Raw genomic sequence first — 16,451 nt, 5'->3', positions numbered from 1 at the left:
ATTCAATTGACGGATCAATTCGTCGATTGCATGATACATTTCCCCCTTTCATCCACAAATTATAATGTTTAATCCTTATGCAGCACTCATTTCAATGTTTGGCCATTGATCTTTAACCCTTTGTTGAGAAAGAAGTTTTAAAAAGCCAATACGCAGGGCTAGTTGTGTTTCCAAAGACTTTTATTTCCTTGAACTACAATTATTGAAAACAATATTGAACTGCAGAAAATATATCTTTTTTTGCATTATCTTTTATACGGAAGCGTACCACTGCCATACGAGGGGAAAAAAAATACAACAACCTCACGTTAAAACGTGAAAAATTCCCTCTGATGCGGCGATTTTGAAATATTCTCTCCCGACGTGACAGAAATACGCTTTCGCATCTTTCACATATGTACATATTTTTTTTTCCCAGAACAAGATATGTACAGGTTTTCTCCCCGCCGAGTCGAAACGAGACATCCCAAGCGTTCCTCAAGGGAGAGTCAAAGAAAGAAAGAAAACAAACAAAGAGAAAAGGGCGCCTAGGAGCCGAACATGAACAAAACCGGACGACCATTTAGGAGCTATAGCGAGCCTCACGACACCAATTTTTGAAAAGAAAAGGTGAACGAAACAACAACAAAAGGCCTTCATAAGCGCTCTGAGTGAACGTACTTGCATTGTCAATCTCCAAAAGTGCACTGCTTCAATGGTAATAACAATTTTTAAAAAATCAAATTCAAACAAATCCCACCAAAAGTGGAATTTGAGCAGACGGCTTCATGTAAAACAGCAATTTAGTTTTGCTAATCACTTTTCGCATGATTCAAGTGACATTTGGCATCAGTGTACTTTTCCACTGACAACAACAACAAAAAAAACAAAAAAAACGAACGCATTTTACAGAGGCCGCTTGGACACAAACAAACTTTGGGTGAAGACGGATAAATAACGAATAGTGATTGTCAAACCAATTTGGCCACCGGCGGCTAAATGTTCGCTTCGAGGCAACGGGGAGGAAAACAAAAGCGCCATGATTTTTTTGGGGGCGCTCGTCTTTTTACGGGTCTTTCTTGTGACCCGAGCGCCTGGAGTGCATGCACTTGTGGCAGTAGAAGATGTCGGGAACGTTGGATTTCTTGATCTTGACGCAGGATAGGTGGACCCAGATGGCGCACTGGTTGCATTCGATCATGGGTCGGCCGGCGAACGGCTTGCCGCAGTAGCACGTGATCAGATCCCACGAGTCGTCACCTGGAGAAAAAAAAAAAAACACCAAGTCAGGGGTCTCAAAAATGACACCTTGAAGTTAAGATGGACAAAAAAAAATCCTGGAGTAATTTATTTGGTATCAAAGTGGCGGCCCGGGGGCCAAATCTGGCCCGCCACATCATTTTGTGCGGCCCGGGAATCACGAGTGCTGACTTACTGTTTTAGGATCAAATTCAAATGAAGATTATAGATGTATATTATATTTCCTGATTTTTTTAACTATTGAGCAAAACTTGAGTGTATTTGGAGGCTAACGCTAAACTCACCCGACTCCACCATGATGTCTTCGTCGGCGATCCAAGTCTCGCACTCGCTGGAGCTCACATCGACGTCCCTGCCGGCGTCCTCGGCCCCAAATTTGTCGTTGGGACGCGGACTGAGGCCGGGATCGGCGTGCGTGGGCGTGGCGGCGCTGGGGCTCCCGCAGACTGGCCGCCACGTCTGATCGTCGCCGTGCTGCGCCGAACTCTTGAGCTTCTTGGCCGTGGGCAGCTTGGAGTTCTTGCTTCGTTTGATGCGTGGGCGCTTATCGCCCTCGCTGGGCGCCGCCGCTAGCTTCTTGGGCTTTTTGTCGTATCGGCGCATGGCCTTGGCGCCGGCGGCCTGACTGTCGTACAACGAGTCCTTCAGTCGCATCTTGTCCAATAAAGTGCTCTCGTTGACGGCGCTTTTGTCTTTGTTGGCGCGGGCCTTGTGGACAAAGGTGTGGATGGTGTGGATGTCTTGGTTGTTGTCCACCAACGTCCCGCTGACCGAGTCGCCGCTGCCGTCCGTGGACGAACTGTGGGCGGAGCTGGAAGAGGTCGGCGACCACGGACTTTCCTGCGAGTCGGGTAAACAAAAGCTAAGTACGCCTGGCTTGCGTAAAAGCCTAGCTGTCAATCAAAGTGGATGGCGCTAACCTCGGTTGGACTGGGGATGTAACCAGAATACGCCAGAACAACGCTGCAGAACTGCTTGAAGTCCTCCACTGTTCGTCTCTTCTTCTCTGGGGGCTGCAACCAATCATAGAGCAGCACAGTTGAGCATTATTTTCAACTGTGTAATAATAGTCCATGTGTGTGTATTGCATTTGGTGACTACTTACCAAAGGTTCAGTTTTGCACGTCAAAAGCGAATCTGTAGGGGGAGAAACACAAATATATTGGAATCTATTATTTGAGATATAAAACAGCACCAAATGCACGCATATTAGAAATAAAAATAATCAACAAAAGCACTTAAAAAGCGACGTCCACTGGATATATATGGCCTATAACGCATTGTAAGAAGAAATAGGATCAACACATTGGATTTTTGAAGGATTCACAACTAACAGTGCCCTTTGCTTGACATAAATAAAGTGATTAAACGCATTAAAGAGAGAAAAGGCTGCAATCTGATAGGAATTCAAAGTGAAAACATGCGGCAAAACATCAATGGTGAGAAAGTTGTCTTAGCATTTAGCAGCTAACGTGCTAATCGAGCCGAAGCTTGTCAAACGCGAGGCAAAAAAAGCTTGCAGAGACACTTTTAGAGTCAAAAGTCGACGTAAATTGGCTTCCATTGCGACGGGAATGATTAAAAGAGCACTGACGCGCAGGTATAACAACTTTAATCCCGAGTCCCGACGTCGAACAGCTCGGGCGCGTATAGCTAGCCAAACCGAACGCCGCGTTGAAAGGCGTCCAAGACAGGCGCCCGATTCCAAAAGTAGCCACTTATCCCAAATAAGGAGTCAATCAATTTCTTCTATTGACTCATAAACTTAGCAGGCATGGTCGCCAAAATGTGACAATTGACGATCGACGCAAACAAAATGTCGTTAGCCATTGCTTTCGACGTGCTCCCATTTCTTTCCACGGCGAACGTGTTAAACCCCCCCTCCAGAACGCAAATCGGCTTACTTTATGAAGTCCACGTCGATGCGAGTAAACATACCTTGGTGTTCGGACATTATGTCAAGCATTGTCCCCTCGACGAGGAGGCCTCGGGGTCCGAAAAAAAAACGGGGGCCAACTAGCCGGAGCGAGGCGGCCGTCGCGGTGTGCCTTCAGCCCGGCGTGACTTGGGCCAAACGGTCGGGGATGCAAATATGCTGGAAGACCGACTGGAGAAAAGAGATGTTTCTTCAACAACCTTGGGGGGTTTGAAAAGTCCCCTTTTCGATGTCTCTCGCCTCGTTCAAGTGTCGTCACACTATCGATAGGAAGGAAAAAATGCACTTTTCCGCCATTCGTCCCATTCCGCTAGTGCTACATTCAAACACAGCATCTCCCCTGCACAACATGGCTGCAAAACATCGTTCACTCGAGTAAGTAGGCGCAAGTTGAACCTGCGAACTTGTAATATGTCCAAATGGAGACTTAGAAATGGAAATGCATTGAATCTTTCGTAGTTAGTCCACACGACAGGATTTCCCACACTCCTCCTCTGTGTCTACGCGCGGTAGAACGCTCTTGAGAATCAATCGGCGGAACAAGCTGCCCCGGAGGATGATGGGAAATGTAGTCGGAATGACCGGCGAAGCAAGGCGGATTTTTCACCTGGAAACCGCATTTCCCACAGGGCGCTGAGAAGAGGAGTTCCTCCCCTGCCGATGCGATTTGGCTAAACTACGCAACAAATATATTCCATACGAGACAGGCTATTTATAAGGAATTTGTAAGATGTGAAAAAGGCTCTCGCGTGAACAATTTGAAGAACTTTAACGTGTGCTGTCAGTTTGAGCTATTTAGGATGAAGGAGAGCTCCGTTGTGGTGTATGGTAACTAGCTTTAGCATCATGTTGCGCGACCTGCTCCAAGGAACCGAAGCTGGAGGGTTCTTGATCATACAAGGTAATTGTACTTCGTAACTTTTAGAAAAGAAAAGGACTAACTAAGTCTTTTATTTATACAAGATTCCTGTTGTTACTCGGCCAGACGTCTTCTTTGGAGCTTCATTAAAGCTGCGTTGAACAGGTGGCCAAACATGCAGTTGTTGACATTTAAAAAGACTTCTCGGATATGAAATAATATTGCGAATTGCAGAGAGGAAGACGTCCACGTCCTCAGCTTTGAAGTCAGCGAGGAGGAGCTAAAGAATGGCTTGAAAGGATCACCTGTCCAAAGGTAGTCGAGGGTCGTCGGCATGGCGACAGAGTACTCGACTTCTCGGCATGCTCTATTTTTCTGGCTGTATTTTCAGGCTCCACTTCCATGACGGTTACAGCGACCCGCTAGCTTGGTTTGACCAGTCCGCCTTGACCGCGGAGCGATTCTGCGCCCAAAGCGTCGAGCGGGGCTCCCGAATGGAGCCGGCCCTTTGGGTCATTGACTCGCTGTCGTGGATTCTCAGACACGTCGGGCCGACCACCGTCTGCCAAACTCTGCGGCGGCTTCGAGAAGGTAAGCACAAAATGGAGGATTTCAAAAAAAAATGCCCCGAGAGAACCAATGGTAACTGTGTGTTGTCATTTGTGTCAGGTTCATCTGGGGTCATCGGTCTCCTCCACCACGACATGCATCCGCGGGGTACGGTGGGGAGCCTGTGCCACTTTGCCACGTCCACTATCGCCATAACCGCGGGAGCCAGGGGAGCCCGGGCCAAAATTACCAAGCGCTTAAAGTCGGGAAAGGTTTTGCAAGATGTAAGCATCCCACGGGCAATCGTCAAAAACAAAACAAGAACAAGAACGCCATTTCCTGACATGTAGGAGGAGCTTTTCTCCATTGACCACGACTTGATGGTGATTGGACAGAGCAAGGCGAGCCGGATGGAACCAGAAGAGGAAGAGGTAAACAGTCAAATATCATTTCAAATGCAGCAGTTCACATGATTGATATGATTTTTCATTGCAGGTGGACCCGACAGCTAATTTGACCTTTAACCTCCGCCTGTCTGACGCCCAACGCGAGGCCAAGGAGAAGCTAGCGCTGCCCTTTGTTTTCACTAAAGAGAAGTAGGCAAAAAAGTCCAACTTTTGCCATTCTGAGGAGCTTTTTTGAAATGTTTTTTTTTTGTCTTTTAGGAAAGCGGCCCTTTTGCACACCGGTACGGGAAGAATCGTGTACGAGCCCGACGCTAACGACGACTACGACCAAGAGGACCCGGATGACGATCTTGACGTGTGATGATGATGAAATGACTGCATGAAATGTTACAGATACAAAATACTAATCAATAAAACATTTTCTACTTGAATTGCATCAATTTGACTTTTCTGGCACAACAGGGTGGCGCTAAAAGTTTAATCTAGTTTGAGTCAAATCATTGTCATTATTAAGACTCTTTTATGATCATCATTATAGGGTTAAACGTCCAATCCATTTTGACTAGGAGATTGTTTTGACAGTAACTTTGGGTTGTTTTCAATTTTTGTTCATTTTAATTGAATGAATTTAGCTTTTATTGAAACTGAATCAATTATCCTACTTTAAAAAATCATATAACAAACAATAAATGCTCATATTCTCGTTTTGTATACGTCTACTCGCGCATCCACGTCCATGTGTTTATTTTCCATCCACGTGGACGTGCTGTGCGCGAGCCCGAGATTTCTCTGGCGGAAGTGACATCACGCCGGCAATGGCGGCTCGCATTCTCATTCCGGATTTCCAGTGGACTACAAACTGAATTTTACCCCCACAGTTGGGCTCCCCCAGACTTTTTTCCCCACACCGTCTTGGCGTCGGACGCAACTCGGGCAGCGAGGAACTTAGACGCCGTCCTAATCGGAGGCCCCCGGTGGCTTTTGCGCTTGTTTTGGAAGCAGGTTCAAGGTGGTCACCCTGTCGAGCTAGCGCTAGCTCGGCGGCTACTTGGCTAACGCCGCTGAGCTCAACGACGTTCAAAACACAAAACGTGTCTCCACATTCGCCGACTATGCCGATCGCGATTATTTAACGTCGATCGTGCCGCGAGTGTGCAGAGCGAGGTATTTGCATTCATTGGGGGTGTTAAGCGGCACGGGGAAAGGCTAAATAGCCGCTGTCACTCACAGTTTTGCCACCTTCTGCTGAGTTCTGCTGGTCCGTCAACATGCTGAAGACCCGCCAGTGTCTCCTCGGGATCCGGACTTTCCTGGGTGTCACGTCCAGAATATGGGGGTTCTTCATGTACATCCTCAGAAGGCACCTGCGAACGGTAAGACGTGTTGATCTCTCATGATATGACTTTTTGTTCCTAAAACTAGGCCATTTTTTTCGTCATTAGACTGGGATGTCCACTCTTGTGTTTATTATGGCTGTGATGAAACAGATATTGAACAATATTTCTTTTCTTAAAGACATTTGTGATTCAAACACTTAATAACACGTTTGTCCCTGGATTTTTGCAGATCATACAGTATCAAACTGTGCGCTACGACACTTTGCCTCTGTCGCCAATTTCCAGAAATAGACTCAGTGAGTACCATGAATAGTTTAATGTTTCTAAAACGTGTGCATAAAATGTCATTAGAAAAATCAAAACAAATCACATCCATTTTGAGTGGACGTTAGCCTCAAAATGAGCATTTGGGCCCAGGGAGACACTTTTTGTCTGCTCCAGACGCAGTCAAGAGGAAGGTTCTGGTGCTGGACCTGGACGAGACGCTGATCCACTCCCACCACGACGGCGTCCTGAGGCCCACAGTGAGGCCGGGAACGCCGCCTGACTTTATCCTCAAAGTAAGAGCGCCGCCATCATGCCGCCGCCGCCGTCCGTCTCAGACCAGAATAACTAACTGGGTCTGTACGCACAGGTCGTCATCGACAAGCACCCGGTGCGGTTCTTCGTACATAAGAGGCCACACGTCGACTTCTTTTTAGAAGTGGTGGGTGTCATACCTCGTACCCGCCGCCCGCCCTTTTTAAAAGCCTCCTGTGTGTGTGTAGGTGAGCCAGTGGTACGAGCTGGTGGTCTTCACAGCCAGCATGGAAATTTACGGGTCGGCCGTGGCGGACAAGTTGGATAACAATAGGAACGTCCTACGACGTAGATACTACAGGCAGGTAAGAAAATGCTATATTTGATTACAAAAGTATCAGTACTGGAAATACAATACAATTGATATACTATTCTGTTGGGGGATTTTGCCAGCATTGTACATTGGATTTAGGAAGTTATATCAAAGATCTGTCAGTAGTCCACGACGACCTGTCCAGTGTCGTCATCCTGGACAACTCGCCCGGCGCTTATCGAAGCCATCCAGGTGAAAAAAAATGAAATAAATCTCTGACTTTTTGTCAAATGTGAGTATGAAAAACCAAGCTCCACCCCCTTGTGGTCAACAGACAATGCAATACCTATCAAGTCCTGGTTCAGCGACCCCAGTGACACAGCACTTCTTAACCTGCTGCCTATGCTGGATGCTTTAAGGTACGTTTGGAAAGTTCCATTCTTTCCGTCTTCCGCTCACTCCCGTCATTTTTGCGTCCCATTCAGATTCACCGCCGACGTCCGCTCCGTCCTCAGTCGGAACCTCCACCAGCATCGGCTCTGGTGATTGGCCGGACGGAGGGTATCGCTCAAAAGACCCCGGGGTACGCTCGGGATGAACACTTTGGGTGCCCGATTTTTAGCCGCCGCCCACCCGCCGTCATCTTAGTTCTTCTATACTTGAGACAAAAAAATACGATGGAGTATCTCCAAGGCCTTTTTAAACTTTGCCCCCCGACCCCTCCCGATGCTGAAATGAAGAGTAAACAATGTATCGAATTTTTATGATGCCCTGATCATCTCAGAATTTTGGCCCTGTTTTCGACAAGAGGATACAAATCCAGTCTTCACTTGCAAGGATGCTCTCGTCTTTGGATATTTTTGTTTTTCTTTGTGAATTTTTAAACAATTACTGAGAATCATGCTGATTAAAAAAGGCTTTCTATCCAATGTGTCGTCTTTTCATTTCATCTTTTCGGTGTTTTTTAATGTAAACATTCTCTCCTTTCTGTAATCATTAATCTTTCATTCTGGGATTTAATCAGGAGTGTAGTGACGTCAACAAGCATTTCCTACCACACTTTGTTTTTCTTAGGTACTGCAGCGTCACTACGTGGCTGAACTCTGTAGTTGCGCGTTAACTTTTGTTAGAATTAAACACATGTATCGTTTGCTGCTCATTTTGTTTTAATTGTGGGCATTTCTTTAGTAAATACGCAGATTTTCATACACTACTGGAACAGTTTAATGGAGTGTCGCACAGTGATGACGTGTGAGGACATCATTCTTACATTGCAGTAGTGAAATGTAATTGTAGGCTGCCAAAACCCCTTTTATTTATACTCAAAAGAATCAGCAAGTGAAGAAAAACATGACCTGGTGAGACTTAATCTTAGTAAAAGTTGCTTATGGTTTACATTTATGATTAAAAGGCTCAGCATTCCGGTTCTGGCAGTAACTTGACTCCTCCTCGAGTTTGGGCGGGCCCTCACGGGTCTCGAGGCTGTCTGTCGTGAACGCGCGCCTCAGCTCAGGCACGCACCCGGCGCGCGGCCACGCCACCGGCCAGGGCGCCCCCTCTTCTCCTTCCTGTTTTTCTAACTCCATTTTCCCCTTTCTAAATTCCACCTTGACCGTCGACAACCCGTATAACTTGGGCAAAAAGCCGAGGGTCGCCGCCGGGGAAGGCTCGCCGCCGCCGGGTAAGGCTCGCCGCCGCCGGGACGAGAGTCTTTGGTTTGGCCGAAACTTTTCCACCGGAGGAGAACGTCATTTCCCTCTTATCGTAAGTCTGGCAACTTTTTATTACACCCCACCGTGTACATGCGGGACTGAATTACTATTACTACTACATATTTTGTCAACTTTGGTGACGGTGTCCCGGTACCGACAGGCCGGGACCGGAAGCAGAGCGCGGACAGTTCCGGTTATGGTGAGGGGATTGCGCCCCCTCCCTTCCCCAGGTTCAGGTAGACTTAGGATGACGTCACATACAGTGTGGCGTTCAATGCACTTCGGGTTACTATCTGTAGTCATTTAAAAAAAAACAACTTCAATATCCGTTATTATTCTATCACTAGTATTTACTTTTTTTTGTGGTTATAAACCACAAGTAACACTTGTTTTCACATTGTAACCAACTCATTGCATGCCATATCATGTCAAAGGTGACAGAGTGCAATTCGTTTTAACTGGGAAAACCGGCTGGGAGTGCCAATGTCAGTTTGTAATAATTTGGGGGTATTGTGAGGTTTTTCTTTTTTAACTAGGGCTGCGTTGCCCCTGGCAACCCTGGCGTGCGGCGCCAAAACAAAATCTGTCGAAAAGCTCCCCCGCGAGATCCCACCCGGTGCTGGAACTGTTGCTAAAGTTAGCCGGCGCGGCTAGAGAGCCGCTTCGTCGGAATCCCAGCAATGCGCGTGCGGGCGCGCACGTGCTCGTATTTTTAGCCGCGTGTTGTTGTGACTTTTACGGCCCTCCCTCCGCCACTTGCGCAATCGCCAATCGATGACCCCTCCACGCACGCGGTGACCCCTGACCCGACTTTTGTTTCATTGAATGTCCAAAGGTGCGGCCATGGCGAGCGCTTCGGTCAAGGTGGCGGTGCGTGTCCGCCCGTTTAACAGCAGGGAGACGGGCCGCAACGCTAAATGTGTCATCCAGATGCAGGGAAACACCACCTGTAAGACCCGCACACACACACACGCGTGTCCGTGCGCACGCAATCAGCCCACGCTTTACTACGTGTTGTCCTCTCAGGCATCGTCAACCCCAAACAGCCCAAAGATGCCGGCAAGAACTTCACTTTTGACCACTCCTACTGGTCGCACACCACGGTAACGTCCGCAGACGAGTCCGGCTCATCCCGTTGCGAACTGACTTACTACGTGTAACGTGATAGGCCGAAGATCCCGACTTCGCCGGCCAGCGTCAGGTCTACACGGACATCGGCGAGGAGATGCTGCTGCACGCATTTGAAGGTGATTGGTCCACGCCCACAAAAAAATGAAAATAATAATAATAATATTCACTCACCATCTTTGTCTGCTGCAGGATACAACGTGTGCATTTTTGCCTACGGCCAGACGGGGGCAGGAAAGAGCTACACCATGATGGGCAAGCAGGAGGCGGAGCAAGAAGGCATCATTCCGTTGGTGGGTGAGCCAGCGGCAAAATGGCCTCCGCGGCCCGGGTTGACTGACGGTAAAGTGTCGTGCGTTCAGCTTTGCGAGGACTTGTTCCGGAGAACCGGCGCCAACGCCGATCCCGAGCTCAACTATTCGGTGGAGGTAAGCCCCGCCCTCCCCCGGCCGGCTCCGTCTTCCCTCCTCCGACTGACGGCCATTTTGTCCCAAGGTGTCCTATATGGAGATCTACTGCGAACGCGTGCGGGATCTCTTGAACCCAAAGTCTCGGGGGACCCTGCGGGTGAGGGAGCACCCCATTTTGGGGCCCTACGTGGAGGATTTGTCCAAACTGGCCGTGACTGGATTCCCTGACATTCGGGACCTGATGGATGCTGGGAATAAAGCTCGGTAGGTTTCTTTTGACCATGAAAGTAGGTTGTACTTTGGTTATTTTCCAAAATCAAAGGAAATAGTTGCCAAAAAGTCAAATGTAATTCCACCACCCACAGGACGGTGGCGGCCACCAACATGAACGAGACGTCCTCCCGCTCGCACGCCGTCTTCACCATCGTCTTCAGCCAGCGCCGCCACGACGCCATGACCCAGCTGGACACGGAAAAGGTGAGCGTGGAGCGCCTTCTCACCTGCGCGTGCTGACCATCTTGGCTTGGGTCTTCGCAGGTGAGTAAGATCAGCCTAGTGGACTTAGCGGGAAGTGAAAGGGCCGACTCCTCCGGGGCCAAAGGCACGCGACTCAAGGTCAGAAAACCAAACAAATATATGAACAGAATTTCTTTTTATATATATGTCACCATGACATTTTTTGGGGGGGTTGCAGGAAGGAGCTAACATTAACAAGTCCCTCACCACGTTGGGAAAAGTCATCTCCGCTCTAGCTGACATGGTACTGTCAATTTTCTTACTTTTCTATACTTTTGACTTGTGATGCTAAATTGATTATTTTGTCCATTCCATGGAGTAGCAAAGCAGCAAAAAGCGCAAAAGTGACTTTATTCCATACCGAGACTCGGTTCTGACGTGGCTACTGAAGGAGAATCTGGGTGAGTCAACACGCCATTTTTTTTTTTTTTTTAGGATTACCTTCTCTAATAACGAGGCATTTTCTCTCTCTCAGGCGGAAACTCTCGCACGGCCATGATCGCCGCCCTGAGTCCCGCCGACATCAACTATGAAGAAACGCTCAGCACTTTGAGGTCAGAGTCGGCAATGGCACGGTGGGACGAAAACGGGGCGGGGTTTGACGCTCCTCCCGCCGCAGATACGCCGACCGAGCCAAGCAGATCCGCTGCAACGCCATCGTCAACGAGGACCCCAACGCCAAGCTGATCCGAGAACTGAAGGGCGAAGTGGAACGTCTCCGGAACCTTCTCTTCGCTCAGGGCTTGCACGAGCTCATTCGCGACCGGGGTGAGTTGCATTTCCAGTTTGCCGCTTCCGTGTGCTCGTTAAACTCAAAACGAGTCGACATTATAAACATTATTTTTGACAATGTCGGCGGGCCGGATTAAAAGGCCTTTGGGGGCCGGATGTGGCCCGCGGGCCGTAGTTTGCCCACCCCTGATTTCGACCCTTTTCCTTCAAAAAGCGGAACATTTTTTCATACACCTTTTAATGACACAAAACGTGTCTTGGAGAAAACAAACACAACGGGAAGCCAATAAAAGCAAAGCTAATGCGGCGTGTTGCGTGCCACGTGCTAGCTTGCGCGTGGGCGTTCCCCGTCTGGTATTTACAGATGTGCGCATACCAAAGTAACGTGACCCTTCTAATTCTCCCTCCCAAGTCAACGACAATGGCCACTCCTCTGGGGGCGTGGCCTCCCCGCCGACGACCACGGACGACCAAATGGAAGATCCCCAAAACTCCATCTGCGAGTCGGCGGCTGTCAATCATCTTGGGGTCGGAGAGGAGGGGGAGGAGGAGGAGGTTGCCACGGAAACCATCAGCAAAGAGGAGGCGGCCGAGCGACTCCTGGTAGGACGGTCGTTGTCATGGTTACGTCAATGTGGGCGTATTTTCTCAAGTGACGTTTTTTGTTTTTTTTATTTTAGGAGACGGAAAAGATCATGGCCGAACTCAACGAAACTTGGGAGGAGAAGTTGAGGAAGACGGAATCCATCCGTCTGGAAAGGTGGGTCCGCTGCGGTGCGTTGGGGAAAACTCCGAAATCTTCACGTCATTGCATCCGCCCGGCGCAGGGAGTCGCTCTTGGCCGAGATGGGCGTGTCCATCAAAGAAGATGGTGGGACTCTTGGGGTCTTCTCTCCCAAGGGGGTGAGTAAGCGCCCTGGCAAAAAATAACGCCTTATATTAGTGTTATTCATTCCTTTGTTCCTTGTTTGTATTTTTCCTCAGACCCCTCACCTGGTCAACTTGAACGAGGACCCCCTCATGTCCGAGTGTCTCCTGTACTACATCAAGGAAGGATTCACCAGGTTAGACTCCCAACCCAATCCAAGTTTGTGCCAAAGATGTTTTTGGATTATTTTTTGTGCTGCTGATTGCCAGGGTGGGACAGCAGGACGTGGACATCAAACTGTCCGGTCACTTCATCAAGGAGATCCACTGTGTCTTTGTGAGTGAGACCAACGAGCAGGGAGAAGGTGAGTGGGAGGGGCAACGGGGTCCGTGTCTTTCCGTCCACGAGTCCCTCCTTTGTTATTTCCGGGCAATTCTGGGTAGAACAATTCGACAATGTCGATATTGTGCGACACCGCCCTCTGGCGGTACAGTTCCAGCAAAGCGAGCCCGTTTTGTGTGTGTGACTTTTTCCTCTCTTTGTGTGTGTGCGTCTAAAAGCTGCCACGAAGCCTGTCAGGTATTGTGACTTGTTGAATTGTTCTCCATTTGGACAATTTGAAATGATACCATGCGTGGCCACTGGAGGGCGCTTGGGCTTTGCTTATTCACTCCACTTTGTTTGCTATGAAAAATCCCTCCCGGCTTGGATGTCCAAACGAGTGCCCGTCCCTCCCGCCTTCTTCGCAGTGGTGGTGACCCTGGAGCCGCTAGTGGGGGCGGAGACTTACGTCAACGGGAAGGAGATCACGGAGGCGGTGGTCCTCAAGCAAGGTGAGAGCGGCGTGGGCCAAGACGGCGCCGCCGCCACGCTGACCCCTGCGCTCCCCTCCCCTCTAGGCAACCGCATCGTGATGGGCAAAAACCACGTGTTCCGCTTCAACCACCCGGAGCAGGCCCGGCTGGAGCGCGAGCGCAGCGTCACGGCCGAGCAGCAGGGGGAGCCGGAGGACTGGACCTACGCTCAGCGCGAGCTCCTGGAGAAGCAAGGCGTGGACATCAAGTTGGACATGGAGAAACGGTGCGCCGACCTCTCCACCCGGGGTGCGGGGGCCCCCCCATTGACGGCCCGTGCCCGGCAGGCTCCAGGACATGGAGACGCAGTACCGCAGGGAGAAGGAAGAGGCCGACCTCCTGTTGGAACAACAACGACTGGTGCGTCCGTTGAACTCTGCCTACTTTTCCAAGTTTGCCCCAAATGTTTGACGTTATGTCCTTCCGCCGTAGTACGCCGACAGCGACAGCGGCGACGATTCGGACAAGCGCTCGTGCGAGGAAAGCTGGAGACTCATCTCGTCCCTCAGGGAAAAACTGCCCGCCAACAAGGTAGGTGGCAACTACCGCCCCCTACCGCCAGGGGGAGCACCTCCGCGACACTGACCTTGCGTGGGCATCCGCCAGGTGCAGTCCATCGTCAAGCGCTGCGGTCTTCCGAGCAGCGGCAAGAGGCGGGAGCCCCGACGGGTTTATCAGATTCCCCAAAGGAGGCGGATCAGCAAAGACCCCAAACGGGTCACCGTGGAGGATCTCCGCCTGCAGGCCGTCAAGGAGATCTGCTACGAGGTGGCTCCTGGTCGGCGCCCGTCCAATCCGTGCGGCCCCCCGCCCCAGGCTCAAATCCTTGTCAACAGGTGGCGCTGGGAGACTTCCGCCACTCCCGTCAGGAAATCGAAGCGCTGGCCATCGTCAAGATGAAAGAACTGAGCCGCATGTACGCCAAGAAGGACGCCAACGAGAAGGACAACTGGAAAGCCGTGGCGCAGGACGTCTGCGACACAGTGGGCATCGGCGAGGAGAGGAGCCCCCCCTCGGAGGAGGGCGGCGGGGGCGAGGCCGGCGAAGGCGGGAAGGCCTATGACCTCAAAGCTCACATCGATAAGCTGACGGACATTTTGGAGGTTAGTGGCCCCGCCTCCAATCCGACGGCGTTTTCCCATCTTGACCACACCCCCTTTTCCTCCAGGAGGTCAAGCTCCAGAACGACATGAAGGACGAGGAGATCAAATCTCTGCGGGATCGAATGATCAAGATGGAGAGCGTCATCCCCGTCAAGGCGGAGGGCGCCGCCCCCGATCAGGTGAGCGCCCCCCCCCCCCCCCTGCCCGTGCTCGGCCTTCACGCTTTGACCTCCGCCTTCTTCCAGAACGAGCCGGTAACCGGGGGAGAAGGCGGCCCGGCCCCCCAGACGGAGGTGAGGGTTAAGCGTCTGATGGATGAGGACCCGGCCTTCAGGAGAGGGCGCCTCCGCTGGCTGAAACAGGAACAGCAGCGCGTGGTCAACCTGCAGCAGCAGAATTTTGGCAAGAAACTGCGAGGCCTCAACCAAGGCGACCAAGGTAGGCTGCAATTGATTTGAGCCTTTTCTCTGTGACTATTGATGGTTTGAAATGCATGCCGTCGCCCCCCACAGGTCAAACCGTGCACCTGCCCGGGACGGGTCGCTTCATCCCCCCACAGGACTGCAAGCTGAAGTTCCCGTTCAAGAGCAACCCGGCTCACCGCTTCTCCTGGGGACCGGCCAGCGCCGCCCTCCAGGCGCTGGGTCTGGGAGACGGGGGCTTCCCGGGCCAAGGCCAGGGCAGGGGCGGCGCCGAGGGCGGGGAGGCGGAGCCCCCGCGCCTCCGCAGCCCCAGTCCGCGGCGTGCCTGGCAACAGCGCGACGGGCAGCGCTCGCGCCACCGGCGAAACTCCTTCGACGGTTCGGCCCGCGGCAACGGGAACTACGGTGAGCAGCACCAAAGGGGCGGGGCTCACCCGGGAAACGGCAGGCAGCGGAGGGGGCCGTCCCCCGGGCCAGGCGGGGAACCGGCTTTCCATTACAACCAGCATCCGCCCCTTCTTCCTCCTCCTCCTCCTCACCACCACCACCACCAACATCTTCATCATCCCTACTTCAATGCCCACAATGCACCATTCCCAAACTACCACCCCGGAGCGCCCCCTCCTCCTCCTCAAATCCTTTTGGGCCCGCCCTTGGCGGGGTGGGGCTTCGGCACAGCGCCGCCCCGCATGAGACGACAGTTCAGCGAGCCGGACCTCAACAACCAGCAAGCGCCTTCTGACCTCTGACCTCTCCCGTCAATCCAGGTGAATTCAACCTTAGCGGGCGTCCAATCCATTTGAACTGGAAATGGGCGGGGCGTCTCAAGTTTTAGGTTGTTTTTTTTTAAGTCACTTCAATGTAATTCCTTGACAATTTTTGCAAGTTAACGTAAATTTTGAAATGGCCAGGGAATACTGCTGTTTGTGTATGTGGTTGCCATGGAAACAGGCCATTGCCTCCTGCTGTTAGCTGGTTAGCTTAGCTTTTTCTTTTTTTTTTTGGGGCTAAGGCCGCGTACAATCGGGGAAAGGTCGCGTAGGTCACGCGACCCAAAGGTAGCGAGCGAGACCAGTCGAACCAAAGATGGCGTTTTATTGTGGAGTGCGAACGTTTGAAAGGAAAGTGGCGAGCGATGATTGCTGGAATGCAAAAGTCAAGTTTTAGAAGGAGCTTTTTAAAGAACTTTTTGGATATATTTGAGTCAATTACTACTTTTTTCTTTTTTTGTTGTTGTTTTGATTTCCTTTTTTTTTTCAAGCCACTATCATGGACACAATCCTGATAGGAAATGACAACAATTTGTAAGCTACTTTTTAACCTGGTCCTGCCTGGCTCATATTATTATTATTATTCTGATGATTATTATCTTAAATGGGAGATACTTTTTGGCTGCTGCTTTTGTGTATGTTGGTTGCGTGCGCTTAACTTAGTTCAAAAATAAGTTTTTTGCTTTGTCACTCTCTTAACTTGACACCCCCCATCCCACAAAATTGGACCCCAATAAACACTACAGTTTGACGGCGTCCATGTTTGTTTGTGTGTTT

At 50.6% G+C, this 16,451-nt stretch overlaps 4 protein-coding genes across 5 annotated transcripts; 3 read left to right on the top strand and 1 right to left on the bottom strand.

The window, feature by feature from the left end:
- Positions 1–162: 162 nt before the first annotated feature.
- Positions 163–3,716, bottom strand: phf23b (PHD finger protein 23b). Its single transcript, XM_077742293.1, has 5 exons — positions 3,178–3,716; positions 2,345–2,376; positions 2,160–2,252; positions 1,524–2,079; positions 163–1,239 (listed from the first exon to the last, which is right to left on the bottom strand). Exons 1-5 carry the CDS (start codon positions 3,203–3,205, stop codon positions 1,046–1,048), a joined length of 903 nt encoding a protein of 300 aa, XP_077598419.1. The 5' UTR covers positions 3,206–3,716; the 3' UTR covers positions 163–1,045.
- Positions 3,641–5,421, top strand: elp5 (elongator acetyltransferase complex subunit 5). Of its 2 annotated transcripts, XM_077742292.1 has the most exons (8): positions 3,681–4,076; positions 4,139–4,199; positions 4,269–4,349; positions 4,426–4,625; positions 4,704–4,867; positions 4,934–5,014; positions 5,079–5,179; positions 5,249–5,421. In XM_077742292.1, the coding sequence occupies exons 1-8, from the start codon at positions 4,001–4,003 to the stop codon at positions 5,349–5,351; spliced, it is 867 nt and encodes a 288-aa protein (XP_077598418.1). In that variant the 5' UTR covers positions 3,681–4,000; the 3' UTR covers positions 5,352–5,421. The 2 variants fall into 2 exon arrangements, with proteins under 2 accessions (XP_077598417.1, XP_077598418.1); XM_077742291.1 differs by having other exon boundaries at positions 3,641–4,076; positions 4,426–4,867.
- Positions 5,422–5,775: 354 nt separating this feature from the next.
- LOC144213599 (CTD nuclear envelope phosphatase 1A) lies at positions 5,776–8,088 on the top strand. The gene is made up of 9 exons (XM_077742141.1): positions 5,776–6,154; positions 6,221–6,363; positions 6,557–6,623; positions 6,769–6,887; positions 6,962–7,033; positions 7,095–7,211; positions 7,300–7,411; positions 7,494–7,578; positions 7,645–8,088. The coding sequence occupies exons 2-9, from the start codon at positions 6,259–6,261 to the stop codon at positions 7,703–7,705; spliced, it is 738 nt and encodes a 245-aa protein (XP_077598267.1). The 5' UTR covers positions 5,776–6,154; positions 6,221–6,258; the 3' UTR covers positions 7,706–8,088.
- Positions 8,089–8,625: 537 nt separating this feature from the next.
- On the top strand, positions 8,626–16,430 carry LOC144213613 (kinesin-like protein KIF1C). Its single transcript, XM_077742175.1, has 27 exons — positions 8,626–8,923; positions 9,707–9,820; positions 9,898–9,974; positions 10,040–10,118; positions 10,192–10,292; positions 10,362–10,427; positions 10,495–10,673; positions 10,775–10,886; positions 10,947–11,024; positions 11,104–11,169; positions 11,248–11,326; positions 11,401–11,479; positions 11,545–11,693; positions 12,070–12,260; positions 12,338–12,417; positions 12,485–12,560; positions 12,642–12,721; positions 12,795–12,889; positions 13,275–13,358; positions 13,425–13,605; positions 13,667–13,739; positions 13,812–13,910; positions 13,986–14,147; positions 14,216–14,482; positions 14,548–14,661; positions 14,728–14,920; positions 14,995–16,430. Exons 2-27 carry the CDS (start codon positions 9,715–9,717, stop codon positions 15,651–15,653), a joined length of 3,525 nt encoding a protein of 1,174 aa, XP_077598301.1. The 5' UTR covers positions 8,626–8,923; positions 9,707–9,714; the 3' UTR covers positions 15,654–16,430.
- The last annotated feature ends 21 nt before the right edge of the window (positions 16,431–16,451 follow it).

Source organism: Stigmatopora nigra, chromosome 20 (assembly GCF_051989575.1).
Source record: "Stigmatopora nigra isolate UIUO_SnigA chromosome 20, RoL_Snig_1.1, whole genome shotgun sequence".
In the NCBI taxonomy this organism is placed as follows: domain Eukaryota; kingdom Metazoa; phylum Chordata; class Actinopteri; order Syngnathiformes; family Syngnathidae; genus Stigmatopora; species Stigmatopora nigra.
This window is presented reverse-complemented; position numbering and strand designations above follow the sequence as displayed.

Excerpts from the sequence above, each read along its gene's own strand:
- elp5 (XM_077742291.1), top strand. The coding sequence starts at position 4,001 with ATGGTAACTAGCTTTAGCATCATGTTGCGCGACCTGCTCCAAGGAACC. Across the intron at positions 4,200-4,268 it reads ATTAAAGCTGCGTTGAACAG|AGAGGAAGACGTCCACGTCC; the intron begins GTGGCCAAACAT and ends TGCGAATTGCAG. Across the intron at positions 4,868-4,933 it reads CGGGAAAGGTTTTGCAAGAT|GAGGAGCTTTTCTCCATTGA; the intron begins GTAAGCATCCCA and ends CCTGACATGTAG.
- LOC144213613 (XM_077742175.1), top strand. The coding sequence starts at position 9,715 with ATGGCGAGCGCTTCGGTCAAGGTGGCGGTGCGTGTCCGCCCGTTTAAC. Across the intron at positions 9,975-10,039 it reads CCTACTGGTCGCACACCACG|GCCGAAGATCCCGACTTCGC; the intron begins GTAACGTCCGCA and ends GTAACGTGATAG. Across the intron at positions 12,561-12,641 it reads GGGTCTTCTCTCCCAAGGGG|ACCCCTCACCTGGTCAACTT; the intron begins GTGAGTAAGCGC and ends ATTTTTCCTCAG.
- phf23b (XM_077742293.1), bottom strand. The coding sequence starts at position 3,205 with ATGCTTGACATAATGTCCGAACACCAAG. Across the intron at positions 2,377-3,177 it reads CATAATGTCCGAACACCAAG|ATTCGCTTTTGACGTGCAAA; the intron begins GTATGTTTACTC and ends CTCCCCCTACAG. Across the intron at positions 2,253-2,344 it reads CGTGCAAAACTGAACCTTTG|CCCCCAGAGAAGAAGAGACG; the intron begins GTAAGTAGTCAC and ends GATTGGTTGCAG.
- LOC144213599 (XM_077742141.1), top strand. The coding sequence starts at position 6,259 with ATGCTGAAGACCCGCCAGTGTCTCCTCGGGATCCGGACTTTCCTGGGT. Across the intron at positions 6,364-6,556 it reads TCAGAAGGCACCTGCGAACG|ATCATACAGTATCAAACTGT; the intron begins GTAAGACGTGTT and ends GGATTTTTGCAG. Across the intron at positions 7,412-7,493 it reads CGCTTATCGAAGCCATCCAG|ACAATGCAATACCTATCAAG; the intron begins GTGAAAAAAAAT and ends TGTGGTCAACAG.